Below are 17150 nucleotides of genomic sequence, written 5' to 3' on the forward strand. Positions count from 1 at the left end.
TTGAGCATGGAAAACGATGGGATAAGTATAGTCGCTGTAACCATTTTCTAACGCAAATGTCTGAATATGGTCAAATCGTTTATTTTCAAACGTCCATAATGCAATATCATTCTCATCCGATTCATACAGCCCTAAAAAAAGAAAGAAAGAAAGAAACATTGTAAATTCAATAGTCCCTCCCTCACACTTACTAACTTGTGTTGTTCTTACCAATTTCAATCTTACATTTCGTAACTTGTGATAGATAAATGTACTGCTCAACCTCATTATTCGGAAATGTCGAGACCTTTGTATTTTTTAAAATAATCGGAAAGTATTCTCCATCCCCTGATATCCGCCTTTCGTCTCCCTCTTGAAAATACACAATGGTATCATGGTTTGGTACTATATCCACTATTTGCACACACAGCGCATACGTGCGATCTGTCACACGCTCAAACAGCCTATTACGCGGATCTAAGCTATATGCAATAGCTCCTTGCAACACAGCATTGGCAATTGAGCACGATCCCTTCATTGCTTCATCCTTTATCATCACCTTGGCTATTTGCGTATTTCTCGTCATGCGTTGCAATACTAGATTATCCAGCGGATGAAATTTGATCTCCTTTAATTTGCTAATCAACATATTCTCAATGTATACATAACTAGCTTGATCGCGACACACCAGAAATTCACCCAGCAAGAAAATATCGCTAAGTTGGATACCACGGAATAAATGTTGGCTTTGTGTGCTGGCTTGGATAATCGAGACAAGCTCGTTTAAAGCGGGGCTAATGCCAAAATCGGATAGATCCATATTACTTAGTGCCACTTGACAGCAATCGTGTGTTCCATTACATATATAGATAATATGCGTCTTTTCACTATCATGAATTGCTAAGTATGTCTAAAAAAAGAAAAGACACAAAGGTCAAAAACCAAAACCAGAAAATAATATAAAAGGGGGAGTGAAGAAGGGGGGTTTACCAACTTTTGACAGGTAGCTTTGAAGTTTACGTTTAAATATATGTCGGTTATTTAACCGAAAAAGCTTTTCAAAGTGTTGATGACGATAACAACGGGTTATAAGCTTTGGGTACACTTGTAAATGGGTCCATAAATGATTACAGATCTGATCCATGACATCCATAGCCACAATTTTTGTTTTCGCTTGCTTATACATGCCTACCCATTCCTCTTCCGACGACAATGGACTATCTTTATCTTGTGTTGCAGGCACATGGTGTAACATCAAGGCACATTGTTTGGAGTCCATCTGAACCTGCAAAAAGTAAATCTGATTCCGTTTGTTGTTTAAGGTTCGCTTATGAATCAAGGTTCGGCAATGAATCGCACACGCTTCCACACGATTTAAACTCAACAACTTGTACCGATATTGCGATACGTCTGTTATACGACGGACGATAGTCATGAATTCTTGATCCGAGATGTCGAGTGCTAGATCACGTGTAATACAATATCGATACCGAGATACATCATGATACCCAGTGCGTTTTGAAACATCTTTACATACAAAATGACGCACATAATCTAAATACAACAAGGAAAACTCTTGTGCACTGATCGGTTCCTTTTGTACAATGTACTCAAAGGATTCGATATATCGCTCACTAGACCGTCTGTTCCAAAATATGTCAACCTCGTCTAATACTTCTTCTTCAGCCTCTTCACAGTCAGATACAATGAGATGTTGAGGCTCAAAGTATTCTTCTGGTAAACTATCCTCCTCCTCTTCTTCTTCTTCTTCCTCTTCTTCTTCCTCCTCCTCCTCTTCTTCGTCCTCCTCCTCCTCCTCGTTATCAGACTCGCTGTATTCAGGTTCTATATAAGCCTCCAGCTCGGCCGGATCTACCTCCTCTTCCTGTACTTTCTCCTCATAGCCCCTCTCTAATTCCATATCTTCATCCGTTTCAGATCCACTAGATACCATATTTTGCACCGGATCCTCTACAATATGTGCTATATCCAGTGACTCTACTTGCTCCTCGTTTGTGTCCACAATGTCCGCATTATACCTTCTTGTATGTGATACAAGTGTGATCCCATACTCATCTCGTTCAAATGTATAATATTTCTCATACCCCATCTCATCCAAATTCACTCCTTTTTCTTTCAAACTTAGGATTTTCTTTCCGTTGCTTCTTGTTAAGAAAAAAATAGAGTTAGCCAATTATCAATCAGTCTCGTTTTTTTGTTACTTACTTGGGTATAAGCACAGTATTAAATGTAGGGAAATTAAAATCGTACAAGTGATCTTGGCCTGGCCATTCAGTGATATGAAACATGTGTTGAGCCGTGGCAAATGAACATCGGGTACTTTCCAGGCCATAATCTAAGAAGACTATTGTTAGAACAATTACACATTTACAGAAATAAGAACACAGACAATACCGAGATAGATAATGACATTAGCGAATTCGGGTTCCTTCACTCCGTCATATTCAATTTTAGGCACGGGGTCTTGTGCAGCCGAGGTATCCATGCTTTTAAAGATGGCGCCACATACCACCTCAAAGCTCCTATAACGATCTTGGTCTACGCTACTGGTGTCCTCTTCAGACGGTATGATCAGCATCAGTTTTTTTTCTGCACATGCCTTCTTGATCAAATTTAGCATGAAAACTGAGTGCCGAAAGCCACCTACTAAAATCATGGCCTTCACCTTGTGGAAATAGAGGTGAATGACGTTTCGGATGTAGGACATAATTTTTTCTGCTACAGGATAGTATACTTCGTCAATCAACTCTTGTGTCTGAATCGCTAATTTATCACTGCCACGGTCCTTTTGGACGTCAAAGATACGCGGGAATGAGAATTTACGTTGTAGTTCGTCAGGTCGAAATGATTTGGTTTGTAAGCGAAATGGGATTGGAATATATCGTGTCTCGGATGATTCACCCGAAAAGCCCTTTTAATAGACATGACAGCATTAAATTGAGAGGGATAGAAGACAGAAAAAGAAACACACTTACCACAATCATCCTTTGAAAGGTTGGTTCCACAGTTAACTTTGCAAATTCTTTTCTTCTATCAATAAATTTGTCTTCAAAGAATTGTATCTCAAAGTCATGATTGGGATATAACTTCTTGACGGCCAGCAATTCGAGATTTTCCACAATATTTTTTCCGCCCTGGACAAATGTACTGGGAATCTCGTTGGTGGGCCAAGGCATGCGACGTTGACCTAAGACACCGTCATGGATAGGCTCCTTCATGGTATAATGTCCCATCTTTACTTTTGTCCCACCCACATCACACACCAAGTACTCATGTCCCTGTTTTAGCTGAGCCCTCTTTGAGTGATGCTTGCTTTGCTCTTGTACAAACCGTAGTACGGCTTCTGTCTCGTCATACATGATCAAACGCTGTGGATGATCACCTGCACTGACGATTCCCGCTTCCACCGCCAGCGACTTTAGATAACTCACTTGTGCCTTGGACCAATGCGATGGATGAGTCATGACATATCTGTTCTTGGATCCATCACAGCTCTTTCGGTACTTATCGTTAATAAACGAGTTGATAAAACTGTGTACCTTGCTCAAATGGTCTGTCACGGCTCGTTTAAAGAATCGATCAAGCGCATTCTCCAGTGGTTCGGGCTGAAGGTGGAAAAGATGGTCGACTTTGTCCAGCAAGTTATCGACATAGACTGTACCGAGATTCATACGTCGTGCATATTCAGCTCCATTGCCCCATTCTTTTAAAACTGCATTGTCATAATCTTCATCCTCCACCGTGTATAAACAGGCAGAAGGTTGGTTACTAGAATGTCAATGAGTGAAAGGTATAATACTATGTGTGGGTGTCTCTATTTTTACCTACAGGTACTTGTATAGTCAAGTTCGAGCTTTTCGTTTCGGATATCGTAATATGCAAATTTTGTCAAGGAAGAACCAAAATCTAATAGGACACTTTAAAAGACAGTTCTTTTCAATTTCTTATTGTTCTTATATACCTATACTAATAAGTCGATCATAATCAAAATAATGAAACTTTTCCTTGGGCATTTTTTCTCTCTTCTTTTCAGTATGAGAAGAATAAAAAGAAAGAAAAAAAGGTATGAAAAAAACATTTATTTATAAGACTATTTACTTTGTGTTCCTTGGGCAAAAAAAAAGATAAAAAAAAAAACTAAGCCAAGGTCATCTGAGAGACAACCCTTTATTATATGCGTGTGTAACTCTGTTTATTGACATGAATTACCCCACGAGCCCTTTTCATACGGATAGTTCGCTTCATTTAACATGGCACTATACTGGTCTTGCGGTAAATAATTCATCTCTGAATTATTCACCTTGGTTGAATCCAATACCATCTGTCCAAATAACGTCGAATCATACAAGTAAGCACAACTATTAAAGTCAACTTCTTCGGGTCTATCTTGTCCATAAGGTAACATTGGCATCTGCATGGGCATTGTATTATCCATATACCCATATCGCACTTGCTGCTGTTGCTGCTGTTGCTGTTGTTGCTGTTGTTGATGATGATGTTGTTGTTGTTGTTGCTGTTGTTGTTGATGCTGATGTTGTTGCTGTTGTCGTTGTGATGTCTCTACACCCGCTGCTGGTGCCACAGAGGACGAAATTGGCCCCATAGATCGTACTTCGTCACCACTTTGGGCTTGTATCGGAAATCCCTTCTTATCAAACCCATACTCATGCCGTTGCTGTTGCTCCTGAACATCGTATAATCGACTATGTGCCGCTAACATATCCCGTGTTGTTGACGCTAATCTCTCGCTCATTGGCCAATAAGGACGCAATAGCTGAATTTAAAAAGTGTGAAAAATAAAAAAAGCGTCAACGATGCATCACAATAAAAAGAAATGACAAGTGTTACCTCAATCATGTCATATAAAATTGCAAGGCTAGCACTACTCTTGCGGTACGACACCGGGTCAGACGAAAAAGCTGAGGTCATCAGCACAGTTGAAAAGATATAGGCACAATAGCACATGTAAGGCAGGACATTGACACCACAAACATCATGTAGCGCTTGAAACACTTCGGTGGCAATATTCACATTGACTTTACACACATGAATACTAGCTTGGATACGATCATAGACATCGGGAGGTAAATCTGATGCTGTCAAATCGCTATACGCCAGACTACCACGATGCAAAGCCAACATGCCTGTACAATACATGGCATGTGAACACAGCCAGAAATTGAGATAATTCTGACTGGCATTTTCCTTGTATAACTTGAGATGTGCTTGTGAAAACTGATATACTTCTGGTAAAGACTCTAACCAGTGCTTCATACGGGCATCGAGCACAACAGATTCAGCAATAGGAGGCCATGTCACGGCCGATGTGTTTGTTTTAGCCCGACTCATGTACTTACAAACCTCACCAAACCTTTCGAGAACATCAATATATCTTGGAACGACGTCCATGAGAGGGTCATTGGCAATGGTATGTTTATCTATGGTAAGGGCATGCAAAGGGTCTCGGAGTAGACTACTTTCACTCAGGCTAGGATATGCTACATCATAATCACCAATTTCAAATCCTTGCGGTCGATTTGTACTCGTACTGGCAAATTTATCAATACATAAGCAACTCCAAAAGATACGTCGACGAAGAGCCATCGCCACATAATCTATTGTGCCTGATTTGGTTAAGATCGGTGTCTTTAACGTCTCTTCCTTATCTAGACCTAATTCTTGGCAGATACGGACTGCAATACCACCATAAATCCAGGCTCTATAGTCATGCAGAATAGAGGTCAACGTCAAATAATATATTTTTTTAAGGCTTTGTTTTACTTTGATCCGGATGCTCTGCCATATTCTAAGCAAGACATAATACCCCAGAACTGTAGATTGGGAATAGTGGGTTCTAATAAAGAAGCATTGATGAGTGAAGTGGCTTTTGTTGCAAATCGTTCGCCTGCCCAATAGGGAGGGTCTGTTATGATTTGAGGATGATTTGAAAATCTATTGTATTTATTAGTCATTTTTTTAAAAAAAAATTAATCATTCGACTAGTTTACCTGGCAGCAATAGCCATAACACCCCAGATCAAAGGTTTTGACACGTTGCCGTCTAGTATCGATTGCTTTAGTCTGGCCCGATGCACAAATGGGAATACCGAGTTAATGTGTTGAAAGAATAAATCAATTAAGTGAGTCACGATTTCTTGAGGCGGAAAATCATCCACAACCACATGGTGCTCTACATACATAAAATAAAACTATCAATGCCTTTATCTCTTGGGTTCATAGGCATACATGGATATATTTACGCTTGGGTGGAGAATAGGGTGAAAGAGGCGAAATGGGGGGTGGAACTTCAGCTCCAGTACTTGCCAATCTTTTTTCTAACTGAGCAAGACGTTCCTCTAATAGTCGCACATAACCCTTGTGTGGTCCACGTTTTTTATATTCGGTATATTGACACTTCAAATTGGCGTCCAGGCAATGAACACATTCAGGTTTGGCGCCGTCGCATTTGATCTATTTTTACACACAGACATTTAATGACTTTCTTTTTTTATATAGTTATTAAAGAAAGTAACCTTCTTCTTTCGACATAATATACAAGCTTGTGTGATTCTTCTTTTGATACCTCCTTTGCTTTCGGAATCTTTTTGCATTTTTATTTTATTTGATATGAGAGTGAAAAGAGAGAAAATCAACAACTGAAAAAAAAAAAAAAGAAACTCCCCCAAACTGTGTGTGCCGTGTATTTTCTTTTACTACCCTTTTATACTCCGGTTAGATTTGCGAAGTTTCAAAAAGACAAAAAACCACGTTTTTTGATCGTTGCCAATTCGTAGAATCACATTTACTACCGATGACAAAGACAGGGCCAGCTGAATTACGCCCAGATGTTGTACAAGGACCTAATATAGGGACTTTGAATATCCTCTCGCTTTGTAAGCGCATCTAAGTATAAGACTTAGAAGTAAACCATGCATGTCATAAAGTCTGCATACTATACACAACATATGAGAACCTTGGAGTAACTTCAGTATAACATCTTTTTGAATACCACATCAGATATGATAACTGCAATCTGAAAGATCATAGCCCGAGAACAGGTTTAGACCGATGGTTTGAATCTTCCACTCTGCTCCAACTTATCGAAATATTTAGAAATTGCAACATGTGTCATTTAAACATTTTGTAAACACTCACGTAATGAATGTTAGAACAGACCTTTGTTTTATTCATCTTTTTTATAAACCCAACAATAGAGGGGGAGAGCCGCTAGTAATCGGACACAAAATCATTGGATCAAATTAGCCCCACAAATTACTATCTAACCCTATTCATCCATCTATCCCTTTTTTATAAATATATGCTTAAAACTATGTATATGCTGGCTAATGTCTTTTGCTTCCCTATAACACAACATATGTGTACATTATAACAAATAGCTGGCCTGGTCAAGCTCAAGGCTTCCCATTAACCTCTTACCATTCATTTAGCAACACTCCCTTTTTTTTTACTTATTTCCATTACCCACGGAGAGACAAAACTACCTTCAATGTAGAAGGGATTTGCAATAAACAGCTGAGTTTTCACGAACTAAAGTTTGGCCAAATTCCATTACCATATTGTTAAATTGTGAAGTCCCCGAACTTTCACAAGAAGAATAATAGAGGTCGAGTATATCATGCAAAAATTACTATCGAGTTCTTTATTTGCTTTAGTTTAAACTGTTGTAAAATAACTTGTATGACCAAGTGCATGATTTCATTGCTGGCTTTAAATATTACTTTTTTTCTGCATGTCCAGCAGCAAGATGAAGTTATACTGTCCACTTTTTTGTTGAGTAGAATGACCCAGGTAACATGTCTAGATAATGAGTTGAAGGTAGAAATTTACTATATGAAGTCTCTGGATCAACCGGGAGCTTTGATGTCGCTAAGCTGGCGTATATCACCGCATTTCTAAATCTTTTTAATATCTCAAACTTTAAATTTACCGTGGCAGAGTTGTCAAGAATTGATAGTAACAACAGGGCTGCCTTCTAATCCGAAGCGAAGAAGTTGCTCTTAAAAAAGGGTTACTCAACTCATCTACAATGAAACAGATTAGAAGGCAACTACCATAATGAATTGGCAACAAATTAGAATCACCCGTTTTGAGCCAAAGCGTATAAAATTACTTCATCATAATACAGATTAAAATTCTGCATTTCCAACCACCATGTTGGAAGTGGGTGTTTGTTGTTGATGTGTACCTGATATAAAAAATAAAAACAAGGTAAAATTTAAGACTTATTTAAGGGGATGCCTAAATGTGCATAAATCAATCGATCATTGTTGACTTTAAATAATAAAGACAAAGCCTCTTTCATAAAAAAAAAAAAAAAAAAAAAAAAAAAAAATCGGGTTTCTTGGGGACAGCCGGGTGCGCGTAGTCGTAATGTTGAGATTATGATATTTTAATAGACACCAAGAGGTCAATATAACTTGATAATTATAACTAGCTACAAATTTATCACAACCAACATAGTCCAAACTAGTATATGTGTGTTATAACTTACTTTCGGCTACTTGTTTGGACTTTACCCTAATATCTTTGCGTAAGATTATGATCAAACGAGCTTAAAGGCGAGGGTGTGATGGTAGACCTTTCAAACCAAGTACAAATCATTCAATATACATGTATTCGTAATTATTATATTGTTTTTGATAATATATTCTTGTTTCCAAGTCTAAGGGATAGCCAAATCACAGATCTTACGTTGTGACTACGTGCACTCCGACTGTCCCTTAGAGATGCGTAAATCAATTCACGTTTGACTTCATCTTTTTCTCTTTTTTCTTCATATTCTACATTGATTACATCTACAAAAGCGCCCAATATACCTTAAAAAGAAACTATAATCGCGTACATTGAGGAGAATTATATCGCTTTCGATGCACTTGAATATCGTCGAGGCTTATTATATACAACGTCTTTCACAACATGGTCAAAGATTTTAAGAATGCAGTGAAAGAATTTGGTGATAAGGAGCTGTGGTCAAGCAATACAGATAAACAACTGATAAATTAATCAAGAGCTCGTGAGAAGTCTAAAATAGACGTAAACGGGATAACTTGGCTTGTTTCTTGAAAGCCACGAGTTTATTATTGTCTCAGTAGAGATTTATGCCCATTTTTACTTTGTCGGCAGACAAAAAACTCTTATATCTAAGTTCAGTATGGATAGGAAATTGTGATTAAAAAGCTCGAAGACGGTCAAGAAGAAGAAGAGCAAACATTAACGGTAACTGAGAAGAATCATAAATCAGAAGTAGATGATATTGTCGCAGAGTCTTTTTAACAAAATCCAATAGTCGAAAATATCAACAGAAACTTACTTCGAGATTCGAGGTTGAATTTTGAGCGAAATCTCATTTTAGAGAAAGACAAGCGTCATAACCAGTCAGAGTTCCAAAATATATCTGCAGAATAGTCCACATCAAAGCTTTGTTGTTTAAAGCTCCCGTCTAATTTCTTTAAAATACGTTTTGTTGAAGCTGTTGAGATAATATCTCAGATCAATTGGCATTTTTGTCCTGTCACCTTCCTCTTAACTTCTTTGATCTCTTCCACTGTAAAAAGAAATATAAATAAAGATGAAACTTTTAAATTTTTTTATTTGATGAGTTTTTTTTTCTTTTTTTTACTTTGATGCAAAGAAATATTTGCTGTTCATGACGGAATTCAAATTTACTCGCGTATTTTCATCCTTCAATAGGTGGGCTGTCTCAGTTTATCAAAGTACAACCATAAATAAGAGCCAAGATCGGATGAAGGAGAGCTGGTACCTGACTGATATGTTCGGGTATCTTTAAGCGAGGAGAGGAAAACAAAATGTCAACAGGACATTTGGTGGCTTTTATCAATTGGGCTGCGAAAAAAGAGGCTGATAGTGAGCTCATAACAATATAGCACTCAAGCGTAAAATCCGCTTGTTATCGTTCTTTCTATAAAGGCTGCTGATTAAATGGCTGCTAACTGTCCGAGATGTAGATGTATAAAATATTATAAACATAAGTGGTATAATTTATCAACAGTTATATGATAATACCTTGAGATTCATTTCATCACGCCATATGTACATTTAAAGAGTTCATGCTTGGTTGCTTTTACGTCAGGCCCACCGCCCATTATTTCCACAAGCTGAGAATAGTTGCGGTGTGTAAGCTAAGCTTACAGCGCTTTCTGGGACTACTGCTGAGGACCTCATAGTCTGAATCAAGCTGTTTTAACAGCACAGCATCTGAAAGAATAACAATCCTCAGATCCACTAGAAGCCTTAAATAACTCCCACTACGGATGGTCTTAAAGTTTTGGTTTTCCATTATTATTTCTTGCTATTCTACAACCAAAGGACTAGGTAAGCAAAAGAATGACAACCATTTAAGCAAAACGCTGAAATAACAATAGATACCAGCCCAAAAGTTTGCTCGATATGAGGGTGTCTTTATCTTTAATACACGCTTAACATAAAAACCGATACATTCTCTATTCACAATAATAAATTAAGACCTAAAATCATAGGATTGATTAAATTGTAAAAATTGCGGAATGGCTCCATAAAAGATGGTTATTGCAACATACTTGATGTTATATCGACCAACCCTCCTTTTTTTTAACACAATAACTAATGTACCACAAATAAAGTGGCATAAAGGTCTCTAGAGAGAAAACATATCACTCTGATCAGTTTATCTTTAAGCTAAACTATCTTCAAAATTTTCTGATTCTATCGTCCCACAAAATTAACTCCGTCGATTCAAGAAAAAAAAAAAAGGGCCAATGTGTGTAACCTAGTTTTGCATGATTTGTAATCTTATTTATTGAAAAAGCCTTGTTTGTTACCAGTCCTTTAAAGAAGACTGAACCTTGTTTAAAAACATATCATCCAAGTCTAAATTATTTTCTGACTTGAGTTGCCTTTGTATCCATGGCATACGCGATGCTAAACTTTTAATCATTTTCTGTAATTTCGTTTCGGATGCATCTTGACGCCAATGCTCGCCAAAAACAACCTTTTCCCTTGAATCCTTGTACGTCGATAATAAATCAAACTGCATAAAAATAAGATGTATCAACGATTAATTGTTTAAAAAGAAAGAATACCGACGAAAGTGTATTTTCTTACCAATCTTTCTATCTCGACTGGATCCAACGCATCATTTTCCTTCAATTCATAAATTAGTTTTTTAGGCACCGGACGATCTGTATTTGTATTTGACACATGAAACCAATTGATGACACTGGCAGAACCAGGCAAAGCCGGATCATACGGGCCAACAATAGCACCGACAAAGGGTTCAGATGAAGGGAGATGTGGCATACTTTCATGATGATCTTCACGACAGAGTAACTGATAATTCCGTTGATTCTCAATATCCACTAAACTAGGATCGGGTATAAAGGTAGGATGTGAATGGTACCAACCCACCACTTGCAAATGACGCTCTTCAATTAACCCTCTTGTTTCGATAGCACTGGTAGGATCCATCTCTACATTGACATCGTTCTGTCCGGTCTCGATGGATCGACAAGGGAACGCTTCACGTATACTCATACGCATGGTTTCTTTATCCCATTTACCAGCTAAAAATCCGATAACCTCGGTTGTCATCAAATGCGCGTGAAAATCCATGGCTAATAAAACGTTGGAATCTACACTAATTTCAAATGGTTGACATCCGTTTACGTTGGATCCAGGTTTGCCCATGAAAGGCTCACATTTAATCATCGTCAACGGGTCATCATTGTTGCTGATCTGACCATAGTTGACAGAGCTTGGGTCGCGTTGTTTTCTTAAACGAGATGTGGAATAATTTGTTCTTCCTCTACTATCATAAGAATCGCTCGTACTACAGTCAAAATTTGCATTAGATAAAAAAGAGTGAACAATAATAAAAAAAGACAACTTTACGAGGATGAGTTGCTAGGTGATGGTGTAGCAGATTTGGCGCTGCTGGATTCTGTAATCAGCGTCTTTTTACGATCGTCCCCAATCACGAGTTCCTTTGCCTGACGCTCAACAGCCTTCGTATCAACATCCATGTATGTCTCTTGTACATTTGTAGGTGTCTCTTGTACATTTTTAGGTGTCTCTTGTACATTTTTAGGTGTCTCTTGTACATTTTTAGGTGTCTCTTGTACATTTGTGGGTGTCTTTTGTTCTTGTAAGGGCGTTTCTTGTACTTGCACGGGTGTATTTTGTACTGACACAGGTGTCTCTTGTACTTGTACAGAGCTATGCTCAACTTGCATAGATGTATGTTCCACTTGCACAGGCGCTTGTTCCGCTTGCATGACCGTCTTTTCTCCATCCACTGCAGCCTTATCAACTTCCATGGGTGAAATTTCATCTGTCTTTTCCATAGGTACCTTACTCGTCATTTCTACGTCTTGCATAGGATCATCCATTTTTTTGGGTTCAGTCTTCTTTTTGGGGGCACTAGAACCATTATTACCTAAGTTACGCATATAAGGTTTTGCAGCGGCAGAATTGGGATCCAAGGGCTTTCCAGATAAAGTATAACCTTCACCGGATTCTCTTATTTTATCGGGTAAAGGAACCTGATCTCTAAACATCTTAATAAAATGTTTCTGGGCATGACTTCGGATTGAATTGGAATCTCTTGTGGCGACGTGTCGTTGAAGCTTACCCCAGTCTCTACCGAATAACTCGAGACCTTCCAAAAAGTTTTTTTCTTCCAGCTCATTGTAGACGCCTGAATTGAATCCTTCGCCCAAGGGCTTTTTAGGTTTTTTGGCGGCGGGAGGTTTGACAGCAGTAGCAGTAGCAGTAACAGTAGCTTTGGTGGCGGTGGTGTCACCCGGGGTGGCAGTACTGTCAGTGCTAGGTTCAGGTGAAGGTGCTCCGGTTGGTTTGGTCTTGACTTCCTTTGGAAGCTTAGGAGCAGGTGTTGTTGCCACAGTTGCCTTTCTCTTGCGTCCTCTCTTTGCGACTAAGAAGAAGGAGTACAAGTTAATATTGACAAGTGTCTGTGTGTAACTGTAAAGTAAAAAAAAAAAAAAAATACCATCTTTTTTGCTAATATACTTCTTCTTTTTTGGATCAAAATCGTCTTCCGAGTTCTCTTCGTAGCTATCATCTATGTCTTGTTGAGCGTGATAAGGATCATATCCTCTAGCGTCGTTACTGTATTCAGCATAATAATTTCCATTTCCATGAGACATATTATCTTCTGCCAATAACTGAGCAATCAATGCCGAGCTCATTTCTTCTTCTTGATCCTTGCTAATCGTTTTATTTACTGCCGCCATATTGTTGTTGACAATTCGTAGTAAACAATAATAAAAAAATTTATTTCTAAATTAAAATTGACTTGTGTTGAAAGCGAATTTTTTTTTTTTTTTGACTGACTGACTGACTGACTTGATTAAAAGCGGTGTTTACGCGTTTTTTTTTAAACTACAAAAAAAAAAGGCTGAGTTTGCTTTTCACGATTTTTTTTTTTTCTTTCTTTCTTTTTGACATCTCTTTTTGTCCTTATTCATGCTATCTTACGCTTCGTTTTACCTAGAAGTATTAAAAACAATCAAGTTTGTTTACAAAAACACTAAAAAAAAAACTTTTTTTTTTTGGGACCTGTCAGGTCCATCTGAACAGTCACGATTGATTTTTATTTATTTTTTATAAGTGAAAGAATTGGGACATGATAGAGGATAATGAAGCATGCCACAAAGGAGAATGATCAAGTACCTTCAATCGACCTTCACAAATACCCAAAAGTCGCTTTAAACATTTTTCTTTCAATTCATCATGGTTCGTCTCTGTTGTTAACTTCTTATGAATACCCGGAATATGGTTGGCATTGCTACTGGACCATCGCAAGTAGTACCAAATCACTTGGTATAAAATATCTCCTACTTCCTTGGCTGACATGAAGGGTAATACATGATATGCATTCACCAAAAATTCCGGTAGTACCTAAATTATTGATAACTCCTATCAGCACAAATTCTCTCTCGCTTTTCCTTTATCTTACTTACCGGCTTCAATAAAAACAAGAGTCGTGTGGTTTCTTCCAACTGGGTAGCAAATTTTAAGGTAGTAGGCACACTCACAACCTCCTTCATGTTCCAAAAGACAATAAAATACACAAGGATACTTCGAATGATATCATTGGTGACTGGATAATCCTTGGTTGCTGTGGTTTGATCATAGGTATATTTCTCAAAAATGATGAACAAGACGGGATGATCCTTGAAAGCGTTTCCAATAGCAATGTCACTTGCATACGGTATATTTCTAGGCAAGACATCATCATAGGTATCCAAGGACACGGGATTAGGTCCCCAGATGGAAGACAGACGATGCAAGATATGACGATTGATCTCGAGATATTGCTCAGCGGATAACGTGGGCAACTCGCCAAACTGAAAGAAAAGGGCCGCGGTTCTTTCAATATTGTCTACATAAATCACATCACGCACATCAATCAGACCCCCTCCTTCTTCTTGTTGAAAATCAAGCGTGGTTACAAACTGTGGTGGTTTTTTGAATAAAGGAGGTTGGTACTCTTCTCGTACGACTTTATCATACAGGCTCTTTTTTTCTTGCTGTAACGCATTCACATCAATAGTCGGGAAGATCTCGAGTGCACCGCCCAGGATACCATCCATCGCAAACGAAAGCATGGCTTTGGCAAGTTCCGTGTGTTGACAGCAATGCGCGATCAAGCGTTGTTGTTCATTGATGGCGGATATTTCCTCCTGCTGACCATAACGTACGTACCTTCCTTTAATATGTCTAAACCAGGCATCCACTAGCAACTTGGAAATGGTCTGTGCATCACACCCCTCTACCTTGTTTGTGTTCTCCCAAAATCTCGAGTTGGTTAAGACTCGATATCCAACAGCACGACATTCCATAGAAGGATGATTTAAAAACAAGAGCAAGACTTGACGCCAATGGCTGGAGAGATAGGTTTTGAAGGCATCAAAACCTGGTCTTTGGGAAGAATCCGGTTGAAACAACATGGCCAAATTGCTGAGGATTTTCTCGACATTGACAGAGCCTTCACTATCAGCAATATGCATGGCAATCGCTCTCGAAAAGATATTCTCGAGGACGGATTGAAAGATGGTGGGCCATTGGCGTTGTGTGGAGGAGACAAGATTGAGAATAAGATAACGAGCACCTTCATTGCAGGTTTCATCGTCTTCTTGAGGCCTATCCAAACGAATGATGAATTGAACAAACATATCGACCACCTGTTTTTCAGGCACACCATTTTTCAACACAACCAATTGTAATAAGAATAAAGGGATTTTCAAGTCGTTCACACCTCGTCCTATTTTCATTGAAGAAATAGCCCAGTCTATTAAATCAATCGAGGTTGGTTTTAAATCCAGTTTCTCTAAGGACGGTCGTAATGTATCCAAAATTGACTTGTCTCCCGTCTATGACTCTTGTTTAGTCCTCTGTTAATCCCCCCTCTCATAATTTTCATACTTACAGGAATCAGATATTCCAGTCCTAAACGTTCGTCGTGTCCCAAAGTATCCAACATGATGGCTACATCCATGGCATGCTTCATCACTAGCCCGTTTGAATCGAATGCAATGGATGTCAGCCAAAATGGAAATACGCTAGCAATCGACTCTACTGTACCATCCCCATGTTTCACTACAGAGCTCTCATTCTTTTTCTCATACAAAAACATGCTGCCTGCAGCATTCCCCTTATACAACCTTTGAAACAAGGAGGACCACGATTCTAAAGAAGATCAGCACACAGATACAAGAAAAAGAAAAGGGGTGTGTTCATATCCTACCGTTGAATAAAGAAGGTGATATTTTGGGCAGAGAGAGTAAATATCCAAGCATATACTGTTGTACCTCAGTCACAAAGGATTGTTCCTCATCAATCCAACGGAAATAATCCTCGACGAGGGAGAGCAATGAATCAATCACCAAAGATTTATGCGAACTCAATAAATGTGTGAACACTTTGTCGCCCATATGGATAATACTCGATTGTTCATCACGGATCGTGTCACTAAGTGTATTATTTTAAATATAAGCACTTTTGTTTTTTTTTTAAAAAAAAAAAAACCATATTTTAAAATGTTACGTTGCGTTTAGAAAGGGATTGGTGTGGGTAGCGAGACCAAGTATCAAGTAGTGATGCATGCGGGGTAAAATGAGTTGAGGTAACTTCTCTCCAATGAAACAGAGCAACCATGTCATTTGTCCGCTTTCTTTCCTAACAAGCTTTATGAGAATTTAGCATCGTGTCTGTTTTGGATGAGCACTAAATAAAAACAAAAATTGCTTACATGAAAGAGCGTATCCATAGGGCTTATATACAAAATATAAGAAACATGGTAAGGTGTAAAATGTAAATCGTATTACCTAGTGTTGTTTAAGGCTTCATGAAACCATATACAATCCTTGATCAGGTCTACCAATGCTTGATTGACTGGATCTGACATTTCTATATATAGTAATTCGTATTATTTATTTATTTCTCCAATCCTTGTATATGTAGCTACCGTTTGAGTTTCTTGCTTTTAAAGTATTGTAATTCCACTACATGTTGATTAATACAGGATTACGGCGAGGGGGGGGGATAGACCTTCCTTACTGTAATGATCGTTTCAGGGTCCACAGACATAAATCGTTTTAATTTTCTAATCGCCAACACTAACGGTTTCTGGTCTTTGTTAAGACTTTTCGAGGGTTTACAAGATACAATGGCGTTTGACAAACTGGACCATTCTTGTTCAGAACATGAAGGTGACATTACACGATAGATAGAAAAACACAAAAAGATGAATCGCGTCACAGCTTTTTTTTTTTTTTTTTTTTTTGTGGTCCAATTGTGCGTGGGACTGCGGGTAGAGTTTGTACGGATACAGCCAATCAAATGAATTGCATATACACATAGGTTAAGCAACTTTTTTTGTGGGAAGAAAAAAAAAGATATAGAAAGTGCCACGAGGTATAAGGTTAAGATTTCCCTGGATAAACTGTATAGCATGTGTATGTTAAACTATTTGAAAGACAAAGAGACGATTAGTATACTCCATCCCTATCTTTTAATATTTTCATGTGTTTGAGTATCAGTAACGAGTGTATGGATTTTCACATGAACGGTTACACTGCTTGCCGTAATGTCTGCTATTTAAGAGAAAAGTCG

General features: G+C 38.3%; 5 protein-coding genes across 5 annotated transcripts; all 5 read right to left on the reverse strand.

Annotated features, from left to right (window-relative positions):
• Positions 1–590: 590 nt before the first annotated feature.
• EV154DRAFT_216119 (uncharacterized protein) lies at positions 591–2172 on the reverse strand. The gene has a single exon (XM_051594401.1). It carries the CDS (start codon positions 2087–2089, stop codon positions 914–916), a length of 1176 nt encoding a protein of 391 aa, XP_051458192.1. The 5' UTR covers positions 2090–2172; the 3' UTR covers positions 591–913.
• EV154DRAFT_216111 (uncharacterized protein) lies at positions 1806–4102 on the reverse strand. The gene is made up of 5 exons (XM_051594400.1): positions 3962–4102; positions 3825–3906; positions 2976–3768; positions 2395–2911; positions 1806–2335 (listed from the first exon to the last, which is right to left on the reverse strand). Exons 1-5 carry the CDS (start codon positions 4011–4013, stop codon positions 2202–2204), a joined length of 1578 nt encoding a protein of 525 aa, XP_051458193.1. The 5' UTR covers positions 4014–4102; the 3' UTR covers positions 1806–2201.
• On the reverse strand, positions 4051–6672 carry EV154DRAFT_507170 (fungal-specific transcription factor domain-containing protein). The gene is made up of 6 exons (XM_051601377.1): positions 6533–6672; positions 6260–6470; positions 6009–6189; positions 5782–5952; positions 4849–5719; positions 4051–4774 (listed from the first exon to the last, which is right to left on the reverse strand). The coding sequence occupies exons 1-6, from the start codon at positions 6608–6610 to the stop codon at positions 4193–4195; spliced, it is 2094 nt and encodes a 697-aa protein (XP_051458194.1). The 5' UTR covers positions 6611–6672; the 3' UTR covers positions 4051–4192.
• A 4161-nt stretch (positions 6673–10833) lies between these two features.
• On the reverse strand, positions 10834–13267 carry EV154DRAFT_419825 (uncharacterized protein; the record flags this gene model as incomplete). The annotated part of the gene is made up of 6 exons (XM_051595917.1): positions 10834–11046; positions 11121–11844; positions 11907–12066; positions 12451–12651; positions 12832–12948; positions 13024–13267. 6 exons carry the CDS (start codon positions 13265–13267, stop codon positions 10834–10836), a joined length of 1659 nt encoding a protein of 552 aa, XP_051458195.1.
• Positions 13268–13483: 216 nt separating this feature from the next.
• Positions 13484–16618, reverse strand: EV154DRAFT_507174 (uncharacterized protein). Its single transcript, XM_051601378.1, has 8 exons — positions 16596–16618; positions 16504–16540; positions 16288–16445; positions 16083–16222; positions 15784–16007; positions 15466–15725; positions 13997–15409; positions 13484–13934 (listed from the first exon to the last, which is right to left on the reverse strand). The coding sequence occupies exons 3-8, from the start codon at positions 16303–16305 to the stop codon at positions 13638–13640; spliced, it is 2352 nt and encodes a 783-aa protein (XP_051458196.1). The 5' UTR covers positions 16306–16445; positions 16504–16540; positions 16596–16618; the 3' UTR covers positions 13484–13637.
• Between the last annotated feature and the right edge of the window lie 532 nt (positions 16619–17150).

This window comes from Mucor mucedo (genome assembly GCF_025094135.1).
Source record: "Mucor mucedo strain NRRL 3635 chromosome Unknown EV154scaffold_40, whole genome shotgun sequence".
In the NCBI taxonomy this organism is placed as follows: Eukaryota; Fungi; Mucoromycota; class Mucoromycetes; order Mucorales; family Mucoraceae; genus Mucor; species Mucor mucedo.